Here is a 24836-nt window from a genome sequence, read left to right on the forward strand (position 1 = left end):
TTTTTAAAAATTAAATCAGATGTTTTTATATTTATTTTTCATTTGACTACAGTTGATGTTACATTAGTTTCAGGTTAAAATCAAGCTTTTTTTTTTTTTTTTTAAAGTAGGCTCCAAGCCCAACATGGGGCTTGGATTCATGACCCTGAGATCAAGGGTCATGTGCTGTACGGACTGACACAGCAAGGCACCCCTAAAATCAAGTTCCTAAAAGCAAAGGCAGGGGCGCCTGGCTCAGTTGGTAAAGCATGTGATTCTTGATCTCAGGGTCATGAGTTCAAGCCCCATGCTGGGTGTACAGCCTACTTAAAAAAAAAAAGCAAAGGTAATAACCTCTATTGAAATAATAAATCAAGGCAATTATGATCAATGGCTACTAAATCTATTAGTAAAAAGTTGAATGAAAAGGAAAATGGGTAAGGGGAAACTAACCTTATCAGAAATCCCATAATGTCACTCTAATAAAATAAATAGGAGGGGCATCTTGGTGGCACGGTTGGTTAAGCATTTAGGACTCTTGGTTTTGGCTTAGGTTGTGGTCTCAGGGTTGTGAGATCCAGTCCCGCATTGGGCTCTGCACTCAATGCAGAGTCTGCTTGGGATTCTCTCTCTCTCCCTCCGTCCCTCCTGCTCATGCTCTCTCTCTCTCTCTCAAAAATAAATAAATCTTAAAATAACTATGGTACTTGTGTGAAATAGATAATTAGTAAAAGAGAAATAGAATGAAGATCTCAGTTTGTAGGCATTTATTTATTTATTTAAGATTTTATTTATTTGACAGAGAGAGCATGAGCAGGGGGAGGGGCAGAGGGAGAGGGAGAAGACTCCTCGCTGAGCCAACACAGGGCTCTATCCCAGGACCCTGAGATCATGACCTGAACTGAAGGCAGATGCTCAACTGACTGAGCCACCCAGGTGCCCCAGTTTGCAGGCTTTTAATGCAAGACAAAAGCAGTAATTAATCTAATGGGAGAAACAAATAGCGCAAGCACATTTGGCCAACATCTAGAAGAAAATGGAATGGAACCCCATCTTACACCACATTCCAGATGGACCAAAACCTTAAGTGAAAGCAAACAAAAAGCTAAAAAGTTTTCATTGAAAAGTTAGGAGATTCTGTGTAGCTAAAAATTCATTGTTGGGTAGCCACATAATCAGTTCTGGAAAACCGGAAGTATTACAAATAAATACAGTTGACTGTATATAAATTTTTATTAAAAAATATATAATCAAGTCAACAATGAAAAAAAAAGTTGGAGAACTTTATGAATTATCAGACTGACAAAACCTGAACCCAATGATCAATACTAATAGCACTTAAAAGTGGGACAGTTAGACATTATGTATCTCTCTTTTTTTAAAGATTTTATTTATTTATTTGACAGAGAGAGACACAGTGAGAGAGGGAACACAAGCAGGGGGAGTGGGAGAAGGAGAAGCAGGCTTCACTGAGCAGGGAGCCCGATGTGGGGCTCGATCCCAGGACCCTGGGACCGTGACCTGAGCCTAAGGCAGAAGCCTAACAACTGAGCCACCCAGGCGCCCCAGACATTATGCATCTCTTGATGTGATGCAAAAGGAAGTACACTATAACCCTTATGAAAATTCCCTGCAAAATTTTTTGAAAGAAAACAAAGTTTATTTTATTTTTAAAGATTTTATTTATTTATTTGACAGAGAGAGACACAGTGAGAGAGGGAACACAAGCAGGGGGAGCGGGAGAGGGAGAAGCAGGCTTCCCGCGCGGAGCAGGGAGCCCGATGCGGGGCTTGATCCCAGGACTCTGGGATCATGACCTGAGCCGAAGGCAGATGCGTAACAACTGAGCCACCCAGGCGCCCCAAGAAAACAGAAAGTTTAATCTAAATATAATCATGCCTCAAGACTTAATTACCAGTTTACAGGAAATATGAAGAAGAGAGGAATACATTAAATGACAGTACGAGGATGAAATAAGCCAAATCCATATGTGAGAATTCCTACAGAGAGCAAATGATCCAATCCTCAATAAAAAAAAGGTGTGTGTGTGGGGGGGTAGTGGTTATAGACTAAAAGAAAGACTTAAAAGATAATTAACCAAATGTAATGCCTGGACTTTGTTTGGGCCCTGATCCAAATAAATCAACTTAAGAGATAAAAGGGGAAATTTAAGCATGGGCTGAGTATAAGATAATATTAAAAATTCATTATTAATTTTGTTAGATGAATTATGGTTATGTTAAAGTCAAAAAGTCCTTACCTCTATTTTGGAGTCAAATGATGGTATGCTGAAATTTCTTCCCCACCTCCTCCCTCCACCACAAAGTTTTGTGTGCAGAGCAGGGGGATAGATAAGAAAAAATTAGCAAAATACCGATAACTGTTGAAGCTGGGTGGTGAGTACTTGGGGATTTCATTGTAATAATTCCTCCTACTTCTCTGTATGTTTGAAAATTTCCATGATAAAAAGTTTTTTAAAAATAAAGAGGATTTATTATAAAGGACCATTAAATCAGTTATCAAGGTATTTGAGGATTTAAGCCAATACTCATTGCTCTCTGCAGAAATCTAACTCAACAAATATGTTTAGTTTTTATGCATCAAATTTTCAGGAGTGTCCTTTTTTTTTTTTTTTTTAAAGATTTTATTTATTTGAGACAGAGAGAATGAGAGAGAGAGAGAGAGAGAGCACATGAGATGGGGGAGGGTCAGAGGGAGAAGCTGGCTCCCTGCCGAGCAGGGAGCCCGATGGGGGACTCGATCCAGGGACTCCAGGATCATGACCTGAGCCGAAGGCAGTCGCTTAACCAACTGAGCCACCCAGGCGCCCAGGAGTGTCCTTTTTAAAAAAATAAAAAAAATAGTGTCCAAGTTTAAAAAACTGAACATTTGTTTAGTTTTTATGCATGCAGTTTTCAGAGTGTCCTTTTAAAAAAAGTTTAGCATGGGAGACATACACAAAAGATCACAACAGAATGTGATAAGACATAATAACAGATTTACAAGGTATAGCAGAAATAAAAAGGAATGGAATGATTCATTCTATAAGGGAGAAAGATGAGGGCAAAGTACTCCCAGAAGAGGTGGTAGAGACTGGATTGTGAAGGAAGAATACAAGTTTACCAGGAAGAGAAAGGCAAGGAAAAGATATTTTCAGCTGAAGGAACATGTGCAAAGGCATGGGAAAATGATAAAATAAGAAGTATTTGGGCCAGAATGGATTCCAGTAAGAAGAGTTTGAAAATTATTGACTCTTCTAAGTACTAAAGTGTTACAAAGTTTCAGAGTGAGCATTTCATATGAAGGCTGAAGGAGAATTTAAGATTAGACATGAATGCTTCTGAGGGAAAGACATCAAATTAACTGTGGTGATTTCTGAGTGGTGGGACTACAGACATTTTAATTTCTATTTATGTTTTTCTAAACTTGTCAAGTTTTGTGGGTTTTTTTGGTAAAGATTTTACTTTTTAAGTAATCTCTACACCCAATGTGGAACTTAAACTCATAACCCTGAGATCAAGAGTTACATGCTCTAATGAGGGAGTCAGCCAAGTGCCCCTAAACTTGTCAAGTTTTAAGAAAAATGATTGTGTATTTGTAAAATAATTTTTTTTTTTTAAAGATTTTTATTTATTCATTTGAGACACAGAGATACAGAGAGAGAGAGAGAGAGAAAGCATGAGCAGGGAGAGAGGCAGAGGGAGAGGGAGAAGCAGGCTCCTCGCTGAGCCAGGAGCCCCATGTGGGGCTCAATCCCAGGACCCTGGGGTCATGACCTGAGCCGAAGGCAGACGCTTAACCATCTGAGCCACCCAGGCGCCCCTGTAAAATAATTTTCCACTTTTAATAACTATATATAAAATACCCAATTCATATAGAATTTACATATCTCTAAGGATTCAAAGAAATTCAAATTTATCTTTGAAATATTTTTAATGTAAAACTTTCAAAAATCCATTTACTAAAAGCATTTATTTTAATTCAAGGGATCTAATAAATAATGTGAATGTGCTGAGTATATAACTAATCTGAATGTGTTGCATATTATCTAAAGGAAACTCATGACAAAAATATAAACACATTAATGCTTATCAACCTTTAATCTAGTAAGCATTGCTTCAATTTTGTTTGCTGATTAGTTTTGTCATTTAAGAAACCCAGAACATTTTTCAATAACATAAAAATAGGCTACCTTAATTCCCATTTCTTTTAAAACATGTTACTTATTTTTTCAAATTAGCAAGGTGGCTTCACTGGGTAGATAAGAGTTACCATAATTAAGACTTTTGAGAGGCTCTTCCAACCTATCTCCTTTGAAATCAAATGTGATATTTTTGTGTGAGTATTTTCAGTTCAACAAAGAAAGGTCCTATAAAATGTTCCAATTGTCAGTTCTTATTTAAAAAGTACCAATCATGTTGCTGATGCTGTGAAATATAGAGAAAATTAAATGAAATAATAAAACAAAAAAAAAAAGCCCATACTTTGGGGATACTGACACTTTTCATGCATGTATAAAATTCACATGAGATTTAACATTTATAGTGATGTTGTTAACTTGCTGAAATTTTAATGTAAATGAAGTATGAGAAAAGTTGTAATAAGATCTCACGTGAGTCAAATGAGGCTTACTTAGTTGGTGTCTCAACCTAAAGGAACAGTTTTTGTTTCATTTGGAGGCTGAAAACAATCCTCAAACAGAATTATTATTCATCTATAAACAACTAACATTCACTCCAATTCCACCTCTATTTATTTTCAGACGACTGTTTCTTTTCTGTACAACCAGGAAGTACAAAGTGCAGAAAAATAGCTGTTAAATGCATTCGGTAGTTGCCAACTGACCCAAACTGCCTTACAGACCTGTACTTCACTTGAAATGTAAACATTAGCCCTAAAAATCAAGCAGCAACTCAAGGCACTATATAGATTTATCATCCTATTGTTCTTTTATTATTTTTAACACTAAATGATGGTAAGCATTTTCCATTATCAAAGTAATATTTAAAAAGAACAAATCTACTGTATTAATATAGCCACTACTAGCATTCTTCCAATTCACTATAATTTGTCTTTTTTATTTCATTCAACACATCATAAGCATTTTCCCATATTAATACTGTCTTTGTAGCCATCACTTAAATGAGTAAGATTTCATTGGCTTGGCCATAATTACTTATCTTTATTTAGATGGTTAAGTGTTTTTTTTTTTCCTAGTTTTTATTTAAGACTTTTTTAAAGATTTTATTTATTTATTTGACAGAGAGAGCACAAGCAGGGGGAATGGCAGGCAGACGGAGAGGGAGAAGGAGGCTCCCAACAGAGCAGGGGGAGCCCAATGTAGGTTAGATGTTTTATTTGTTATTTATTTATTTTTTAAAGATTTTATTTATTTGAAGGCAGACGCTTAACGACTGAGCCACCCAGGCGCCCCAGGTTAATGTTTTAAATCATGATAAAATATGTTATAATGGGGGCGCCCGGTTGGCTCAGTTGGTTAGTCTCTGCCTTCGGCTCAGGTCATGATTCCAGGCTCCTGGGATCTAGCCCCATGTCAGGTTCCCTGCTCAGCAGGTAGCCTGCTTCTCCCTCTCCTCCCCACTCATACTCTGTCACTATTTCTGCCTCTCTCTCAAATAAATAAATAAAATCTTAAAAAAACATGTAATAGGGGCGCCTGGGTGGCTCAGTCGTTAAGCGTCTGTCTTCGGCTCAGGTCATGATCCCGGAGTCCTGGGATCGAGCCCCACATCGGGCTCCCTGCTCAGCGGGAAGCCTGCTTCTCCCTCTCCCACTCCCCCTGCTTGTGTTCCCTCTCTCGCTGTGTCTCTGTCAAGTGAATAAATAAAATCTTAAAAAAAAAAACAAAACATGTTATAATGACTGTTTATATGCACAATTTTCCCTATATTTTGGATTTCTTTTCCTTAGACTAAATTCTCAAATGCTTAACAATTCCAAAACTCAATATATACATCCAAATTGCTTTTCAAAATGTATTTACAGTATATGAGAGTACTACTGCACCTTCACCAATGGGTATCAGTTTTAAACCAGGCTTTGTAGAACTTGTAGACTTTGGTTCATGTATCGAAATAAGATTGTACCTAAGTTACTAATTAATACTGTTTAACTCTGAACCACTAGGTGGAGCTAAAAATACAAATATATTTTTAATAGTACCAATATTTCTTTCACGACACTATTTCTTTTTTTTTTTTAAGATTTTTAATTTATTTTTTGACAGAGAGAGAGACAGCGAGAAAGGGAACACAAGCAGGGGGAGTGGGAGAGGGAGAAGCAGGCCCCCCGCAGAGCAGGGAGCCCGATACGGGGCTTGATCCCAGACCCTGGGATCATGACCTGAACTGAAGGCAGACGCTTAACGACTGAGCCACCCAGGCGCCCCTCACGACACTATTTCTAAAATACTATAGAGGTTTTCCTTTTAGTGATAATTTTGAAGCGTGACAGAACTTCAGAATGAATTTTAAATGTTCAAATTGGAATCAGATTTATAAATCTAACAAACTATAGATTTTTCTCAAAATTTATGTGTTCTCTCTCATCTTGAATGAGAAACATAACCAAGATAATTTTTAGAGCCAAGTGCCTCTCAAAGAAGCTAGTAATAAAGACAGCTGTCCCAGGGAAATAGTAACATCTTAGTTAAGTGATTTTTTAAGACAATTTTTTGAATATAAGAAGGCACTGTAATTTTATCCAGAAACAATAACAACTTTCATTAGCCAAGACCATTGGGCAAGTATTCACTTACAATGGACCTAAGACTATACCAGCTGTTGGGAACTTATGGCTCAGGAATTCTTAAACACAGCTCCGAATCCTGGATACAACTGATATTCTACTACAGGCGATCCTTGAACAACATGAGTTTGAACTACATGGGTCCCCTTACATGTGGATTTTTTCCAATAAATACAATATAGTCCTTTTAGTATATTTAGTAGTCCTATAGTATACTATAGTATAGTATTTTCTCTTCTCTAGCTTAGTTTATTATAAGAATACAGTATATAATACACATAACATACAAAATATGTGTTAATCGACTATGTTATCAGTAAGGCTTCTGGTCACTTTTATATGTGTAAGAAAAGGTACATGCAAATTTTCAACTGCATAGGTTGTAGCAGCCTCTAACCCCTACGTTGTTCAAGGGTCAACTATACTTCTAACAACAAATGCTTTCCTCTTTATCTCTCAAAAATCTTCTGCCCATCATTCTTTCCCCCAAAACACACACATACTCACACACACTCAACTTTACCACCTTAAAGGATGAAATGAATTTGGGGATTCCAGTTCTATTCTTTAATATATCTGACAAAGAATAAGTAAAAAATACATAAATACAGATATATCTAGAAGTAACATCTTCAGCTTGATTTTTCACCTGTGTGAAAATAATCTGTCCTATAATTATCTTCCACCAATCTGCATAGTTGCAGGTCCAGGATGTATAAGTAAAGTATATATATTCCTGATCCTTTGTCCCTGCTTCTCCCAGGCAACTACTAACGTTCTTTTGCTTCACTAACCAAGTTTTTCTCCGATCTCCTTAGGTAGAGCTAGGTACATAAAAGAAGTGAGGAACACGGAACCGAAGCTACTCTCTCCCAATTCAACTGTCTTCACATAACCCCATATTCCTTCCTCTAGCAATTACTACTTAATCATATTCTCTTGATGTTTAGTACTCAATAATTATAAGGTTCATTACTGAATCAGTAATTTTAAAGAAAAAGAAGAACACTACCAAAACCAGAATTAAGGAGATATGGTATTGTGAAAACAATTCAATACCACCTGTCAATATGAAAAAAGATTTATAAAATGCTTCTGCCGAAAGCAAACCCTAGCACAATTACCTTCCTCATATTACTTATACCTTTTGTTCTAAGAGTGCCCTGCGGAGGGAGACCCTCTGTTCAAGCTCTCGAAGTTCTCGATCATGTTGTGCCTCGGCTTGCATCTTGATTTTGCTTTGATATGCATTCAACAGCTCCAGTTCCTGCTGCAGCTGCATCTTCAAAACCTGGCACTCTGCTTCCTGTGCTTCATCCAAACGTAGCTGAAAAAGAGAAAGAAAATATCCTACTGTGAGTTATCTATTCCTCACCTATGGAAAAGAGGAGGTATGAGAGAAGACAGAGTACTCTTTTGTAGGATAACAACTGTTCTCTCTCATACCTTGGAGTAAACATCTCTGAAAAAGGAAGGCCTAATAACCACTGATGGCATTAGGAAGATAAAGCTATCATGAGCTCTTTGTAGGATGCCTAAATAACCACATTTTTCTTAAGAAAACTCTAGAATATGATAAGATGATATAAGTTAAGACTCTGAATGTTTCTCTCCAATGGAAATAACTATAGCATAAGGACCAGCAAACAGCCTACTAGCCAAATCTGGGCAGCTGCCCGGGTTTTTTTGTTCTTTGAAGATTTATTTATCCTAGAGAGAGAGCACGAGCGGGAGGGGCAGAGGGAGAGGGAGAGAGAATCCCAAGCTGATTCTTCATTGAGCACGGAACCCAACAGGGAGCCCAATCTCAAGACCCCAAGATCATGATCTGAGCTGAAACCAAGAGTTGGGAGGCTTAACCAACTGCACCACCCAGGAGCCCCAAGAATGGTTTTTACATTTGAAATAGTTACATTTTATTTTTTAATTTTTTTTAAAAAGATTTTATTTATTTATTTGACAGAGGGAACACAAGCAGGGGGAGTGGGAGAGGGAGAAGCAGGCTTCCCGCTGAGCAGGGAGCCCAATGTGGGGCTCAATCCCAGGACCCTGGGATCATGATCTCCAAAGGCAGACACTTAACGACTAAGCCACCCAGGTGCCCCTGAAATAGTTACATTTTAAATGGCTATATAAGTACCCCCATAATATCTTCAATTTTGCCTCCTGGCCTACAAACTCTAAAATATTTACTATCTGGCTCTTTAAGAAAATGTTTACAAAACTTATACAGAAAATATCTTGGGGTGCCTGGGTGGCTAAGTCGGTTGTGTCTGACTCTTGGTTGCTCTGGTCATAATCTCAGGGTTATGGGATAGAGCCCGGCATGGGGCTCCGAGCTCAGCATGGAGGCTGCTTCCTTCCCCCTCTCTCTGCCCACCCCCCACCCCCTGCACGCTCTCTCTAAAATAAATAAATAAATCTTTAATTAAAAAAAAAGAAAGAAAATATTTTATATTTGTACTCAAATTGACCATTTGGATTCCAAATACAGTACTACTTTTTGCTCACTACCTAACAAAGCTGCTGCTCCAATCCTTGATATATGCTACTGGGATATGTGCTAAACACCTGAGAGGCACTGGCAGAGAGCCTGTTTAAAACTTCAGGTCTAGGGGCGCCTGGGTGGCTCAGTCAGTTAAGCGTCTGCCTTCGGCTCGGTTCATGATCCTAGGGTCCTGGGATCAAGCCCCACATCAGGCTCTCTGCTTGGCGGGGAATCTGCTTCTCCCTCTGCCCCTCACCCCACTTGTGCTCTTTTTTCTGTCTCTTTCTCAAATAAATAAATAAAATGTTTTTTAAAAAACCCTTCAGGTCTAAATGTACCAATGAGAATTCTATATATATCATGCATGCTTCCAAGCAATGCTCCAGAGAAGGAAGAATATGGACCATCACTACTATTTCCCAAGCTGCAGGAGAACGATCATTTCTAACTAGTATTTTAATTGCTGGGTAGAAGGAAAGGATCACTAACAATTTATTTTGCCTAATAAAACAAACTCACAGCTTGTGTGGAGAGCATTTCATTAATGCTGTGGTCATACTGCTCAGCCAAGATGGCTAACTTCCGGGTCTGCTCCTCCTTGAGCCGTTTCAGAACAGCCTTGTGCTCACTCTTTGGTGTCGTCTCCAATAGGTGATTTCTTAATGCTTTATACTGTCTGGTTTGGATTTTGCAGGTGTCCTGAAACTGCTTTTTTATTTGGAGTTCTTTAGACTGGGAAGAAAAAAACAAATGCATATAATTTTTAATATATGGCATTTGGTGTACCTTAGGCTTACATTAAAATAAGGGCAACAAGGAGAAAGGGAGAAGAAAAACAAAAAGGTCGAGATCATAAGGCTGCAGGTACTTTTGCACTTAGCTATTGGGTCAAACCACTGGATTCTATGCATTTTTATAACAAAAGCTCTAATTTAAAACATTAAAATATTCAGAAATTCATTTATCATAGGACTTCAAGCAATACTTGTTATTTTGTTAGTAAATTTGGTGACTTGAGTAAATATTAAAATTACCATGACAGAAAATTAAATTTCTTCTCATGCATTAAGTATAGTAGATATAAAAGTATTTTACTGGCCAGACAATATTTTATCAGATCTCTGAGGGAGACAATAAGCATATTTACTCTGTTCCTTATCTGAGGCACTTTGCTTTAAATTCTTTTAATAACAATCTCAACTCTAACTACATACTGAATAACAGACCCCACAAAGCAGGGTATTAGTAACTAATATTATTTACAATTAATTATCTTTTCCTTAAGGGAATAAACTAGATAGAAACATACTTAGTAATGGTCTACTCTTTAATGCCATAAGCAAAAACTTGAAAGTCAGTCAGGTTAGCTCATCTTTTAAAGGTCAAACAAAAGTTATGGGGCAAGGGAGAGGACAACTTTCTTGGGAGTGATAAGAGACATGAGCTACATAAATATTTCTGAGATAAAATAACTGAGCTCAGAGACAGAAGAGTTTTGGCTTTGGTTTTTGTTAATCATGAGATATTATTCTATAAAGTATACCGAGTGAGCCTGCGAGAATATATTCATTTACTACACTAAGGCAGAACCTATACTTGAAATTATTTTACCTTAATATAAATACTGCCAGATACTGATTGGTTGATTCAGTATGCAACAAATGCACATCTTACCAAAGTAAACCACTTGTCAAGGAACTAGTCATTCACCACCCCTTGTAATATTACAACTTGACCTTTTCCATATTTCACACCAACCGAGGCACTAGGTCATAGTCATGATACTTTATTCTGTGAAGGTTCAAAAATTGTCTAACTAGAAAGATAAACTCTTGGTTTAATTATGCGGAGTAGCACCACACTTAAATACTGTCCTTGGTTAACAAAATTCTTCCAAGTTAGCTAGGAATGAAACAATGACATTTAGACATTTTCTCCTGCCTCTGTATAACATTCAATCTTTTAATAAAAATTTTTATTTTTAAAATAGGATACCAAGGAAACTGTAATCATTCCATATCATTAGCCTAATGAGAAAAAGAACTTGCAATTTTTTTTCAACAAGAAGAGTAACACTTACAATCAAGAATAAACTACAGAAACCCCAAGTGCTCAAACTAAAGTCCCCCTACTCCCCATTAAAGTCTTGAAGGAAGTTGGAAGAAACAACTATTATGACTTAGGCATTTAAAAATGGGATGACTTGGGTGTTTCTTTTGTTCAAATGGAGCAAGGAGATAGATATATATAACTAAGAGGAACACCATGATTTTCTTCCCTACTAAAGTAACAGAACAATTTCCTTTATGGAAAATCTCGAGGTCACTGGTCATCAAAGGAGGCATTCTAAGTCATTCAAAGTCTGACTATGATTGTGAAATATTATTTTTCTCATCATCTGTAAAAATAAAATCTAGTGTTAACAAGCTTTCAAACTAAAAAGGCTCCAACAAGAGGAAACAGAAAGGAAGGCTTAAATATCAAACAACCACCTATTCCAAGTCCCTAGAGAAATGTAGTCATATCAGATTTATGGTATGACTAGAGAAAACTAACAAGCTTTCAGTGTGGTTTGCTTCTGGGTGCTGTTGACTTTAAAACAATAATTTTACAGACATATTGTTTTAAAAATCTCTTGGGGGAAATTGTTCTGTAGCCAAAAGAGTATATACCCTCTTCATTACAAAGACAAAATAAATCTGAAAAATCATTATGAATTCCAATTTTTCTAAGTAATGATTAATGAAGGTTATATGGGTAGTCAACATAAGCTACTCTGTAAATGATGTTTATTATTTTGAAGACACAAAAAAGTGAAATTTTATCCCAGTTCACAAGGAAAGAATAAACCATCTTAATTTTGCTTTTATATTTCATTCAAGACAGTCTTTTAGAATGGAGTTGCATGGGAATCAGAGTTACAATTGGATATAGTACAGTTTCTAGATTTTAACACAGATTACCTCTGTGAATGAATTTCACTTCACTCCAGGACAGTTAAAGACAAAAAACAGTTTTATAGTTAAATTCTCAAATAAAAGGGCTTGGGTAAAGTTTAAAAAGGAAATACTAGGGGATATGGGCCTTACTGGATGTAAATAAAAGTTTAAAATTTGCAGACATATCCGAATTAACTGAGGTACTACTACGGATGACCGCCTATGCAGTGGATGATTTTGTTTTTGCTCATTAAGAGTAATGTGATTATATTCCTTCAAATATTTATTACAAGTTATAAAATTTGAAAACGTCCTGTAATTGTTAACTCTGGTTGACTCTGGGCTAGACCAGCTGGCTGGAGAGATAAGGGAAGAGAGGGAAATCTTTATAATACACTTTGGTATCTTCACATTTCATACTATGTGAATGAATTCCTGTATTCAAAGTAAATACAAAATTTAAAGTCCTTTGGTATTATATATCACCAACACTTATCTTTACTTATTTATTGGGGGGAGGGCTATATAACAACTTGCTCTACTCTGATGTGCTAAACACACACACACACACACACACACACAATATATATATATATATATATATATATCTCCCAACTACCTACGCCATGGTCTTACCTACACTACCAAGCAAAGAAAGCAAGCAAGCAGACTGGAGTAACACTGTAATGATTTCTTTGTTCCTTTTAAGATAAGTATAGACAATGAAGGGAGAGGGAGTAAAAAAGACATTTTCTATTCATTGGCTTCTGTGCTGATTAAGAACTTAGTGTCTTTTTTGGAAACAAATCATATTTAGAGTAAGTAAGATTCCAAAATTATATTACTTGGAACAACAGAGAGAAGAAAACAGGTTAGCATGTTGACATGTCAACTATAATATCAGCATTGGACATTTGGGTATATTAAAAATCAGAATTTTGATTCTTATTTATGGCATGTCTTACAACTGTATACCAGAAAGTTTTGGTATACTGCTGAGAAATACATAAGCCAAAACATTCTTAAAATGTTAAAATACTAACCAAACATTCTTAAAATGAAAAGAAAAAAGTTTATTCAATTTCTTTATGCCAGACCTCTGTCTTAGACTTTTACTGTTTACATGGATGCCTTTTATCTCTTCTCCCTTTTATCAAGAAGCTTAGGTTAAAGGTACCTTTAGACTCTTAGGCTGTTGTCGAACCTCCATGACATGCTTTCTCCTTAGTTCTCGTTCTCTTCGCTTGTTATATTCCAGCTGGTTTGTCAGCTCAGTTTGATGCTGCAATCTGATCAACTCACAGCGCATCTTCTGAATGGTGTTGAGGTGACGGAACTCCAGTTCCTGCATGGATTCATGCTGTCGCAGGAGCATGGCATGCTCTAAGTCCTTTTGAGTCTGCCTTTTATTTAACTCCTAATCCATAACACAAAAGACAAAGGTATAATACTGCTGTATGATGCCAGGAAAAAAATCCTAAGAAACAGAACAACCAGGAAATAGATGTAATCCTCTGAATCAGTAATGGCAACATAGTAAGTATGAGGGTTTTATAATATTTACTGTAGTAAATGAACAATTAGTAGCACAAATTTTCTTTATGCTGTCCATTTACTATTTACTAACACTACTTTATGCAGTAAGTTTAAAATCTATCAAATCTATCTCAAGAAGTTTACTGTCCTTCCCTCTTTCCTTTCTTTGTTTCCTAATTTTATATTTGAAGAAGTTTCCTAAGCCATCCTCTGAATTTTTTCAGAGTATACTATTCAATTCTATTAGGAGGAGCATACCCAGTGTAGTGTAGTGGTTAAGAATATGGACTGTAGAGCTAGGCTGCCTGTATTCTATTTCCTTCTTTTTTTTTTTTTTTTTTTTAAGACCTATTTATTTATTTGAGAGAGAGCGAGAACACGCCTGTGGTAGAGAGGGGCAGAGAGAGAAGGAGAGAGAGTCCCAATCAGAACTAAGCACGGAGCCCTACTTGTGGCTTGATCTCACAACCTGGCAATCACGACCTGAGCAAACCAAAAGTCGGACACTTAACTGCATCACCTAAGTGCCCCAAGGCTGCCTGTATTCTATATGTGTAAGAGAAAGAAGTGTAAAGAAGAACATTTAAAGGGAGAAAGCAAGCCATGTGGATTGAATATCTGGGAAAGAAGGATTTAGGCCAGGGAATTATGAGTACAAAGGCCTTGCAGCTGTGATATGACAGACATATTTCTGATATCACATCATTCAAACATACCTCCCTGACAAGGTCCTGCTCTAAGTTATGGCGTCCAAGTAACATTCTTCTCTTAAAGCGACGGCATTCCAGCTCTAAGTATTGCCTCTGTCGTCGTAGAAGATTAGCCTCTTCCTCTGCTTGGAAATGTTGTATATTCTCCTTCTGCTTTGAAAGCCATTCTTGTTTTTCTTTTTTTGGGGTGCTCTGGTTTTCATTCAGTTCCTGGAAACATAAAGAACTCAGTTCAAAATACATAAAACTTAAGTACATGAATAAAGTTAATATAAAATTTGGTATCTGGTAAATTTAAATAAACGTATTTAACTATGTCCTCTCTAGTGCTCAGGCAGGGCAATGACCTTAAGGAGGCTGGTAACAGTTCTCCTTTTTCTTGAGTGACCAGTGGAAAAAGAGAAAAGTACATTAGAAAACATGCATACCTTTTCGCTTTGCACAGCTACACTTATGATGATTCAAAAGCACACAATGATTGGTAAATGGAGTAAAAATATCTTTCTTTAAATCCTTCCCAAGAAGAGATAGAAGGTAGTGCTTTCAGGTAAAAATCACATGTAAATTAAAATTAGGGCTAAAATACAGTTATGTCTCACTTGGTTTTTAACATTCTAAATATCAAGCTTTTGGCAAGATTATGGATATACTCAATATAAAAAACTTGGAAATTAAATTAATTAAATTAAAATCATGGGAGAACAGAAACCTTTTTTATGAGTGGTATTTAATATTTAGCATTAATGACCACTGAACGAATCAAAACCAGTGCTTTTCTATAGCATTTTAAGTATCATCTCAAAAACTACCTACATGAAAATAACATTTATATTGGGCAAAATGAGAACATTCATCATATACTCAATGAGGTGAACCCTAGGATGTCAATTAATACTAGTATATTTTCAACCTAAAAAGCCATCAATATTGCAGAGAATACAAATCAGCCATCTTTCCTAAGTCTAAGTTGATTTTTCAGAGACTACTAACCTTATGGTCCTTTCCCTGTTACTCAAGAAAAAGACAAATTCTTTATAACTTAAGTTCATAAGATATTCAAACATGTAAAAATAAAAAGCACATAAATTAGTAGTTCTCAAATGAGGGTGTATATGCACACACACTACAGGAAGAGACAAGGATAACATAGGCACATAGACAGAAAATCACCTAGTATCTTTTTTTTTTTACTTATTTTATTTAAATTCAATTCGTTAACATATAGTGTATCATTAGTTTCAGATATAGAGTTCAGTAATTCATCAGTTGCATATAACACCCAGTGCTCATCATATGCCCTCCTTAATGCCCATCACCCAGTTACCCCATCCCCCCACCCACCTCCCCTCCAGCAACCCTCAGTTTGTTTCCTATGATTAAAAGCCTCTTATGGTTTGTCTCCCTCTCTGATTTCGTTTGTCTTATTTTATTTTTCCCTCCTTTCCCCTATGATCCTCTCTTTTGTTTCCTGAGAATCACCTGGTATCTTTCTCAAAATCTTCTGCCAGGGAATCTCCCCGCCAAAAGTCTAGTATGTCCCTTCCTCTATACTGAGAATCATTCGGAATGAACATACACATGCATGCACGCACGCGTGTGTTATACACCTAAAGGATTATTTAAAGATTTATTATATAGACAGAGGACGTGCACACGAGTGGCGGAGAAAATCTCAAGCAGACTCCCTGCTGTGTGTGGAGCCTGAGGAGGGGGGCTCCATGTCAAGACTCCAGATCACAACCCCAGCTGAGAGCAAGAGTCAGACACCCAACAGACTGAGCCACCTAGGCACCCCAGAATGGTTTATTTTTAAAGAAAGAAATGTGTGGCTTTTTTTTCCACAGCTCACATATTTTTATTTCTAATCAGTTACTTAACAAGTGCTTAGGAAAGCTATTATAAATAAAATAACTTATGTTTTCAGGAGATGATTCTTTTTACACCTCCTCAATTGAGGATCTCAATCATCAATGTCTTCATTCAAACTGATACACATTTCATGGTGACAAACAACAAGAGAAAAATTTATCTTCATGGTTCTATGAGTTGATCAACATTATGTATAATCAATAAGCAGATAACTGCCTTGAAAATGTTTATAAAATAAGTACCTCCTTAAGCTGTTCTTTTCGAAGTTTATATTCTCTTTTCTGGGACTCCAAAAAACTATTCAGTTCTTTCTTCTGTTGGGCCTGAATATGTTGCTGAAATTTTTTCTCCTCATTGGCCATCACTTTAGCCTATAGAAAATTTTAAAAATGGATCAAATTAGTTAAGTTGATAGATTCAAAGCAGCATTTGAATACACATTACCAAGGATACCATTTTTTCCCATGATCAAAAAAATCAGTGTATTACCAAAATGAGAATACCCAACAAATTATTAATACTTGTTACTCAGCATCCTTTTTTATTTTTATTTAAATTTTCGGCAGTTAACATATAACAATATTGGCTTCTGGAGTACTCAGCATCTTCATTTGAATTTCAGAGAACCAATAAAATGGAACTCGTCTTTAAAATGTTGATCTTGTACAGGGTCAGAATGTTTTCACCTTTTTTTTTCCCCCATTTAACAGGAGGTATGTTCTCCCCCCAATAAAAAAACAAACAAATACACATTTATCTACAAATATAATTCAATCATGACTTCTTATCTTGGTTGACTTGTATATGAAATAATGTAATATGTTTATCTTTAAATGTAAAACTTGACCTTTTATATATTAAATAATATGAAAATATTAATTATTAGACATATGTATCATACTGTTTTCCCCTTATTTTAAAAGTTTTTATTTATTTATTTATTTTTATTTATTTTTTTTTTCAGTAATCTCTACACCCAACATGAGGGTCAAACTTACAACCCTGAGATCAAGAGTTGCATATTCCACTGACTTTTGCCAGCCAGGCACCCCTTATTTCTGATGATATATGCAATGCATAATCACTGTAGAACATTTAGGAAGTATAGAAAAACACAAAGAAGGAAAATATTACATGAGTTTAGCACCCAGAGATAACCAATATAAACATTTTGGTGTATACCCTTCCTAATATTTTCTATGCATATCTATTTCTTAAATTTGTAATCATATTCTATATCCCGTTTCATGAAATGCTTTCCTAAATATGTTAGTATCTACCTCTTCCTAAGTTATTAAAAATACTACCCAATGACCAACAGGATAATTCTTTCACCAAATTATTTCAAAATCAAATGTTTATTTACACCATGAATTATTTTGCTAAATTCTCTACTATTGTAAGAGAGTGGTTCTTTTTTTTGGGGGGGGGGGGGAGGAAGGTTGAACAGGGCAGCTATGATAAATAATGCCTTAATGTGGACTACCAGACATATTTGAAGATATTCTGTGAATTTACTGAGACGCTTACATTTTACTTGACAAACATGACTATGAAATAAAATGAAACTAATGGGACATCAAAAACCTTTACAAGAAAAGGTTTCACATAACAAGAATCCTAAAAAATGTGCTTTTATCATATAGTAAAATGACACTTATTTGTAAATAAACAAATGGGCTAAACCTTAATCTGACTCCCTTAATTTATAATCTTTAACATTATCTTTATATATTAATCTTCAATTATTCTCTGATATAAAAATGCTGCTATAAATTTAAGGACAGTTTCCAAAAAATACACAGAAAAGGGAATCACAAATGATTTTTTTGAGACCTGAACCATGTTACTAATAAGTGATTTATCAAACTCTTCAGATAACCAGAGTACCTGAGGCCCAGAACAGATGAATGAATGACTTACCCACTGTGACACTAAATCTATCAAGGATCAGGAAATAATCCCGTGTCTATTGGTTCCCAGACTCGGTACCTGATATTATACATGTTATGTAAATGTCTCTCTCTCCAATTGATTTGCTTGGTTCTGGGGAAGAGATACTCTAACATCAAAATATTATCTTGGTTAATTCTGGGATGGTTACAAGCTAGAACAAATTAATAATACTGAATCAGCCACCTCTTTTTCCATAGCAGCCTGATGTTTCTTGATAAGTTTCTCCATTTCTGCAGCAAAATTGTTACGCTGAGTTTCCAGATCTTTGTCTAATCTGAGGCGATGTTCATCCATCTCAGCCTTCAGCTTATTTTCCAGAGTCATCAACTGCTTTTGATGTTGCCGCCTCATTCTCTTATAGCCAGACATCTGTTCTCTAAGCTCAGAGTCCTGCTCATGTTCTTGCATTTGCCTTGTAACCTAGACATACAAACAATGGACAGAAAAGAACAAAATAAAGCAAAACATTTCTTTCAAAAGCATTTTAGATCACTCTATTAACTAAGTAGGCAATTAATTTAAGAGATCCCAGTTAGCAGTTTTCAATTAAATTTCCAGCAGGTCTTTTAAAGAAATAAACAAGTTGATTCTAAAATTTATATGGGAATATAAAAGGCCAAGAATATCCAAAACAATCTTGAGGGGGAAGAAAAAGTTGGAAGACACATACTTCAGCAATCAAAACAATGTGGTATTGGGATAAGGACAGATTGAACTGATCAAAGGAACAGAATAAAATCTAGAAATAGCCCCACACATACTCAGTCAACTGGATTTTCTACCAAAAATTCCAGTTAATTCAAAATGGAAAGCGTTTTTAAATAAATCCTGCTGAAACAACTGGTTCCCCGTAAAAATAAATAAATAGACCTGACTCCTATTATCACTCTATATTCAAAAATTAATTTGTAAAGAATCATTTGATCTAAACATAAAACTTAGAATCGTATGATCCCAGGGTCCTGGGATCAAGCCCCGCATTGGGCTCCCTGCTCAGTGGGAAGCCTGCTTTTCCCTCTCTCTCACTCCCTCTGCTTCTTGTTCCCTCTCTTGCTATATCTCTCTGTCAAATAATAAATAAAATCTTAAAAAAAAAACCCCAAAAAACATAGAATCATAAAGCAAAAGAAGACATGGACTACTGTGTAAACAAATATTTCCTGGACAGGACACAAAAGGCACTGGCTATAAAGAAAAAAATGTAATAGTCAAACTATGAAAAGAGCCCAAATGTCCATCAACTGATGAATGGGTAAAGAAGATCACACACACACACACACACACACACACACACACACACAAATATTATTCAGCCATCAAAAAGAATGAAATCTTGCCATTTGTAACGATGTGGACGGAGCTAGGCAAAATAAGAGAAAGACAAATACCACATGATTTCACTCATACGTGGAATTTAGGAAACAAAACAGATGAACATATGGGAAAGGGAAAAAAGGAGAGAGAGGGAACACAAGCAGGGGGAGAGGGAGAGGGAGAAGCAGGCCCCCCCACGGAGCAGGGAGCCTGATGCGGGGCTCGATCCCAGGACCTGGGATCATGACCTGAGCCAAAGGCAGACGCTTAACGACTGAGCCACCCAGGCACCCCCATAAAAGACTCTTAACAACAGAGAACAGAGGGTTGGTGGAGGGACATGGGTGGGGGGCGGGAGGGCTAAGTGGATGATGGGGATTAAGGAGGTCACTTGTTATGATGAGCACTGGGTGTTATATATAAGTGATGAATCACTAAATTCTACTCCTGAAATCAATATTACACTATATGTTAACTTACTAGATTTTAAATAAAAATTTGGAAGACACAAATTTATAAATTGGATTTTTAAAGTGAGGTGAAATTCACTCACAACTCCAAGACTAAGTCGCATGCTCTTCTAACTGAGCCAGCCAGGCACCCCTAAAATTATTCATTTTAAAAAAATATTTATTTATTTATTGTAGAGAGAGAGCAAACGAGTGTGTGAGCGAGTATGGGGAGGGGCAAAGGGTGAGGGAGAGAATGCTCAAGCAGACTCCCTGCTAAGTGCAGAGCCCGACGTGGGGCTGGAACCCAGGACCCTGGGCTGGATCCCAGGACCCTGGGATCATGACCTGAGCTGAAACGAAGAGCCAGATGCTTAACCAACTGAGCCACCCAGGCATCCCAAATTAATCATTTCAAAGTGAACAACTCAATGGCATTTAGAATATTCACAATGTTATAAAACTACCAGCTTTATCTAATTAACAAAACATTTTTATCATCTCAGAAGAAAATCCTGTTCCCCATTCTCTCCTCGTAACCACCAATTTATTTTCCATTTCTATGGATTCACATCTATTTTGGATATTTCATATAGTCATATAATATGTGATCTTTTATGCCTGGTTTCCTTCATTTAGCATGTTTTCAAGGTTCATCCATGTTGTAGCATGTATCAGTATTTCATTCCTTTTTACAGCCAAATAATATTCCACTGTATGCATATACCATAATTTATCATTCATTTGCTGATGGATATGGCTATTATGAATAGTGCTGTTATGAACATGTGTGTACATGTATTTGTTTGAGTATTAGTTTTTGATTCTTTGGGTGAACAGAATTGTTGAGTCATATGATAATTCCAAGTTTAACTTTCTGAGGAACTGTCAACTGTTTCCCACAGAAGCTGAATCATATTACATATACACAATTACAATATTATTACATACATATTACCAGAAACATACAGGAGTTCTCATTTCTCTGCATGCTCTCCAACAATTATTATTATTTTTTAAGATTTTATTTATTTATTTGACAGAGAGAGAGAAAGAGCCCAAGCAGGGGGAGCGGCAGGCAGAGGGAGAAGCAGGCTCCCCACTTAGCAGGGAGCCCAATGCGGGACTTGATCCCAGGACGCTGGGATCATGACCTGAGCTGAAGGCAGACACTTAACCGACTGAGCCACCCAGGTGAACCTCTCCAACAATTATTATTTTTCTTTTTTTTTTTAAAAGCCATCCTAGTGGGTATGAGGTGGTCCCTCCTTGTGGTTTTGATTTGCATTTCCCTAATAACTAATGATATTGAGCATCTTTTCATGTGCTTGTTGGTCATTTGTATATCTTTTCTGGAGAAATGTCTATTCAAGACCTTTACCCATTTTTTTGAGGGAGGGAGGGGCAGAGAGAGAATCTTAAGCCGGCCCCACACCCAGTGTGAGCCTGACACAGGGCTTGATCTCACATCACAAGCCTGAGATCATGACCTGAGCTGAAATCGAGTCGATGCTTAACTGACTGAGCCACCCAAGAACCCCCCACTTTGTGCATTTTTTAAAAGCTGTATTTATTTTATCTGTTTTTAAAAGATTTTATTTATTTGACAGAGTGATAGAGAGCACAAGTAGGCAGAGTGGCAGGTGGAGGGAAAGGGAGAAGCAGGCTCTCAGCTGAGCAGGGAGCCTGACATGGGGCTCGATCCCAGGACCCTGGGATCATGACCTGAGCCGAAGGCAGATGCTTAACTGACTGAGCCACCCAGGCGCCCCTAAAAAGTTTTATTTATTTGAGAGAGAGAGAGAGAGGAAGAGACAGAGAGAGACCATGCAGGGGGAAGGGGCAGAGGGAGAGGAAGAATCCCAAGCAGACTCAGCACTGAGTGGGGAGCATTAGGCAGGGCTCAATCTCACCACCCTGAGATCATGACTTGAGCTGAAATCAAAGAGTTGGTCACTTAACCAACTGCACGACCCAGGCGCCCCCCACTTTATCCATTTTTTAAATTGGATTTTAAAACTAAAAAATTTTAATTTTTCATCAAGTAGGAAAAAGAATAGGTAAATTACAGATGAAGAAAAAATATTTGCAAGACATATATGAGATAAATTACTATAAGCAACCTTTATAAAGAACACCTACAGATCAATATTAAAAAGATGAATATCTGAATAAGAAATGAAGCAAAAGATGGGGTGCCTGGGTGGCTCAGTCAGTTGAGCGTCTGTCTTCAGCTCAGGTCATGATCTCGGGGTCCTGGGATGGAGCCCCACATCAGGCTCCCTGCTCAGCGGGCTCTCTGCCTCTCTACCTCCTTTCTGTTCCTCCCCCTAGCTCGTGCTCTCTCTCACTCTGCTCTCTCTCTCTCTCAAATAAATAAAATCTTAAAAAAAAAAGAAGGCAAAAGACTTGAAGAAACACTTCACAAAAGAAGATACAAGAATAGACAATAAGCACATGAAAAGGGGCTTATAATGATTACCTCTTTAGTCACAGGGAAATGCAAAAATACTACTACAAGATTCCATTTCATACCACTAGAGTGGCTAAAATAAAAAAGACTGACAACCCCAAATGTTGGAGAGAATGTGAACCAATTAGAACTTATACAATGCTAATGGGCATGTGAAATGGTACACCCATTTTGGAAAACTGATAGATTCTTATGAAGTTAAACATACACATACTTTACAACTCAGTTATGTTACCTTAAGTATTCACCAAAAAGAAATTAAAATATCATGTTCACATGAAAATTTGTACAAGAATGTTTATAGCAATCTTACAAGCCCAAAAGGTAATCAAACCAAATGTTCATCAGTAAAAAATGAGTATAAAAATCACATATTCACACAATGGAAAACTACTTATAGTAATAAAAAAGAATGAACTTTTGGGGTGCCTGGGTGACTTAGTTGGTTCAGTGTCTGCCTTCGGTTCAGGCTGGAATCAAGCCCCACATCGGGCTCCCTGCTCAGTGGGGACTCTGCTTCTCCCTCTCCCTCTGCTCCTCCCTCAGTTCATGCTCTCTCTCTCTCTCTCTCTCTAATAAATAAATAAAATCTTTTTAAAAAGAATGAATTTTAATGAACACAAGACTGATAAATCTCAAAAACATTAAGTAGAGCAAAATAAGCCTGATACAACAGTACATTTTGTGATTCCCTTTATATGAAACCCAAACAGTTAAAACTAATAATAGTGAAGAGACAGAAAATGGTGTTCATGGGAGTGAAAAACTGACAAAGGGGGGGTATGAAGGGAAATTATTGTAATGACTAGAAATTTTACATATCTTGTTTTTTTTTTAGGTGATGGCTAACTTAGGCATGAACCACTGTAAAAACTCTTCAAATTGAATACCTAATATCCATTTATTGTATGAAAACAACCCAAGGCAGAAGAAAGAATGAGTTATGGTACATGGTAGTTATACTGAAGAATACAGCTTTGGTTATCTTGTACATAAATCTACATACACTCTGAATGTTTTATTTGAAATAAATGGAATTACTGGGTTTAAGAATATGGATCTTAAGCTTTCTAAATCCATAATTTAATAAGTGTCCTTAAGAAAAGGGAACCCCTGTGTACTGCTGGTAAGAATGCAAACTGGTACAACCACTGTGGGAAATACTACGGAGGTTCTTCAAAAAATTAAAAATACAAACACCATATGATCTATGATTCCACTACTGGGTATTTACCCAAAGAAATATAAAACACTGGGGGACCTGGATGGCTGCATTAGAAAGTGTCCAACTCTTGATTTCGGCTCAGGTCATGATCTCAGGGTTGTGAGATCAAACCCTGCATCAGGCTCTGCAGTGGGCAGAGGAGCCTGCTTAAGATTTTCTCTCTCCCTCTCCCTCTGCCCCTCCCCTCACTCCATCTCAAAAACAAAAACAAAAACAAAAAAAGACGGGAAGGAAGGAAGGAAGGAAGGAAAGGAGGGAGGGAGGGAAAAAAAGAATTAGAAAACACTACCTCTTTTTTTCAAAAAAGATTTTATTTATTTGACAGAGAGAGAGAGACAAAGCACAAGCAGGGAGAGCAGCAGGCAGAGGGAGAGAGAGAAGCAGGCCCCCTGAGGTAGGGCTCGATCCGAGGACCCTGGGATCATGACCTGAGCCAAAGGCAGACTCTTAACTGACTGAGCCACCCAGACGTCCCTAGAAAACACTACTTTGAAAAGATATATGCACCCATATGTTCACTGAAGTATTATTTACAATAGTCAAGGTATGGAAACAACCCAAGGGTCCATCAATAAATGAACAGATAAAGCGCATAAAATATATACACACACACACAGACATAATGGAATATTAGCCATAAAAAAGGAGATCTTGGTATTTGCAACAACATGAATAAACTTAGAGGGTATTATACTAAGTGAAATTAAGTCAGACAGAGAAAGACAAATACCGTATGATTTCACGTACATGTGGAATCCAGAAAACCAATGAACAAACAAACAAAAATCAACAGACACTTAAAATACACAAAACAAACTGGTGGATGGTGGGATGGATGAAACAGGTGATGGGGATTAAGAGGTATAAACTTCCAGTTATGAAATAAATAAGTTATGGAGATAAAAAGTACAGCACAGGGAATATAGTCAATAATACTAATAATGTTGTATGGTGACAGATGATGACTACCCTTACTGTGGTGAGTACTGATAATGCATAGAATTGTCAAATCACTATGTTGTATACCTGAAACTAATATAACACTGTATGTCAACTATACGTCAATTAAAAAAAAAAAAAAGTGTGTCCTTAATTAATTTGAGGGAGCCAGAAACTGGGAATTTGTTTGG

At 36.8% G+C, this 24836-nt stretch overlaps 1 protein-coding gene and 1 long non-coding RNA gene across 3 annotated transcripts in view; one reads left to right on the forward strand and one right to left on the reverse strand.

Moving 5' to 3' along the window:
• Positions 1-24836, reverse strand: part of TAOK1 (TAO kinase 1) — a 154535-nt gene that overhangs the window by 9878 nt on the left and 119821 nt on the right. For both annotated transcript variants that reach the window (XM_078068109.1, XM_078068110.1), the window contains 6 exons: positions 18429-18665; positions 16532-16660; positions 14427-14630; positions 13352-13591; positions 9755-9967; positions 7892-8074 (listed from right to left, as the gene is read on the reverse strand). In XM_078068109.1, the coding sequence (XP_077924235.1) occupies positions 7892-8074; positions 9755-9967; positions 13352-13591; positions 14427-14630; positions 16532-16660; positions 18429-18665 (1206 nt within the window). The remainder of the gene's footprint in view (positions 1-7891; positions 8075-9754; positions 9968-13351; positions 13592-14426; positions 14631-16531; positions 16661-18428; positions 18666-24836) is intronic.
• LOC118548145 (uncharacterized) lies at positions 8045-23534 on the forward strand. The gene is made up of 2 exons (XR_004923488.2): positions 8045-8102; positions 23320-23534. It is a non-coding gene; the product is annotated as an uncharacterized LOC118548145 (long non-coding RNA).

This window comes from Halichoerus grypus, chromosome 2 (genome assembly GCF_964656455.1).
Source record: "Halichoerus grypus chromosome 2, mHalGry1.hap1.1, whole genome shotgun sequence".
Taxonomy (NCBI): domain Eukaryota; kingdom Metazoa; phylum Chordata; class Mammalia; order Carnivora; family Phocidae; genus Halichoerus; species Halichoerus grypus.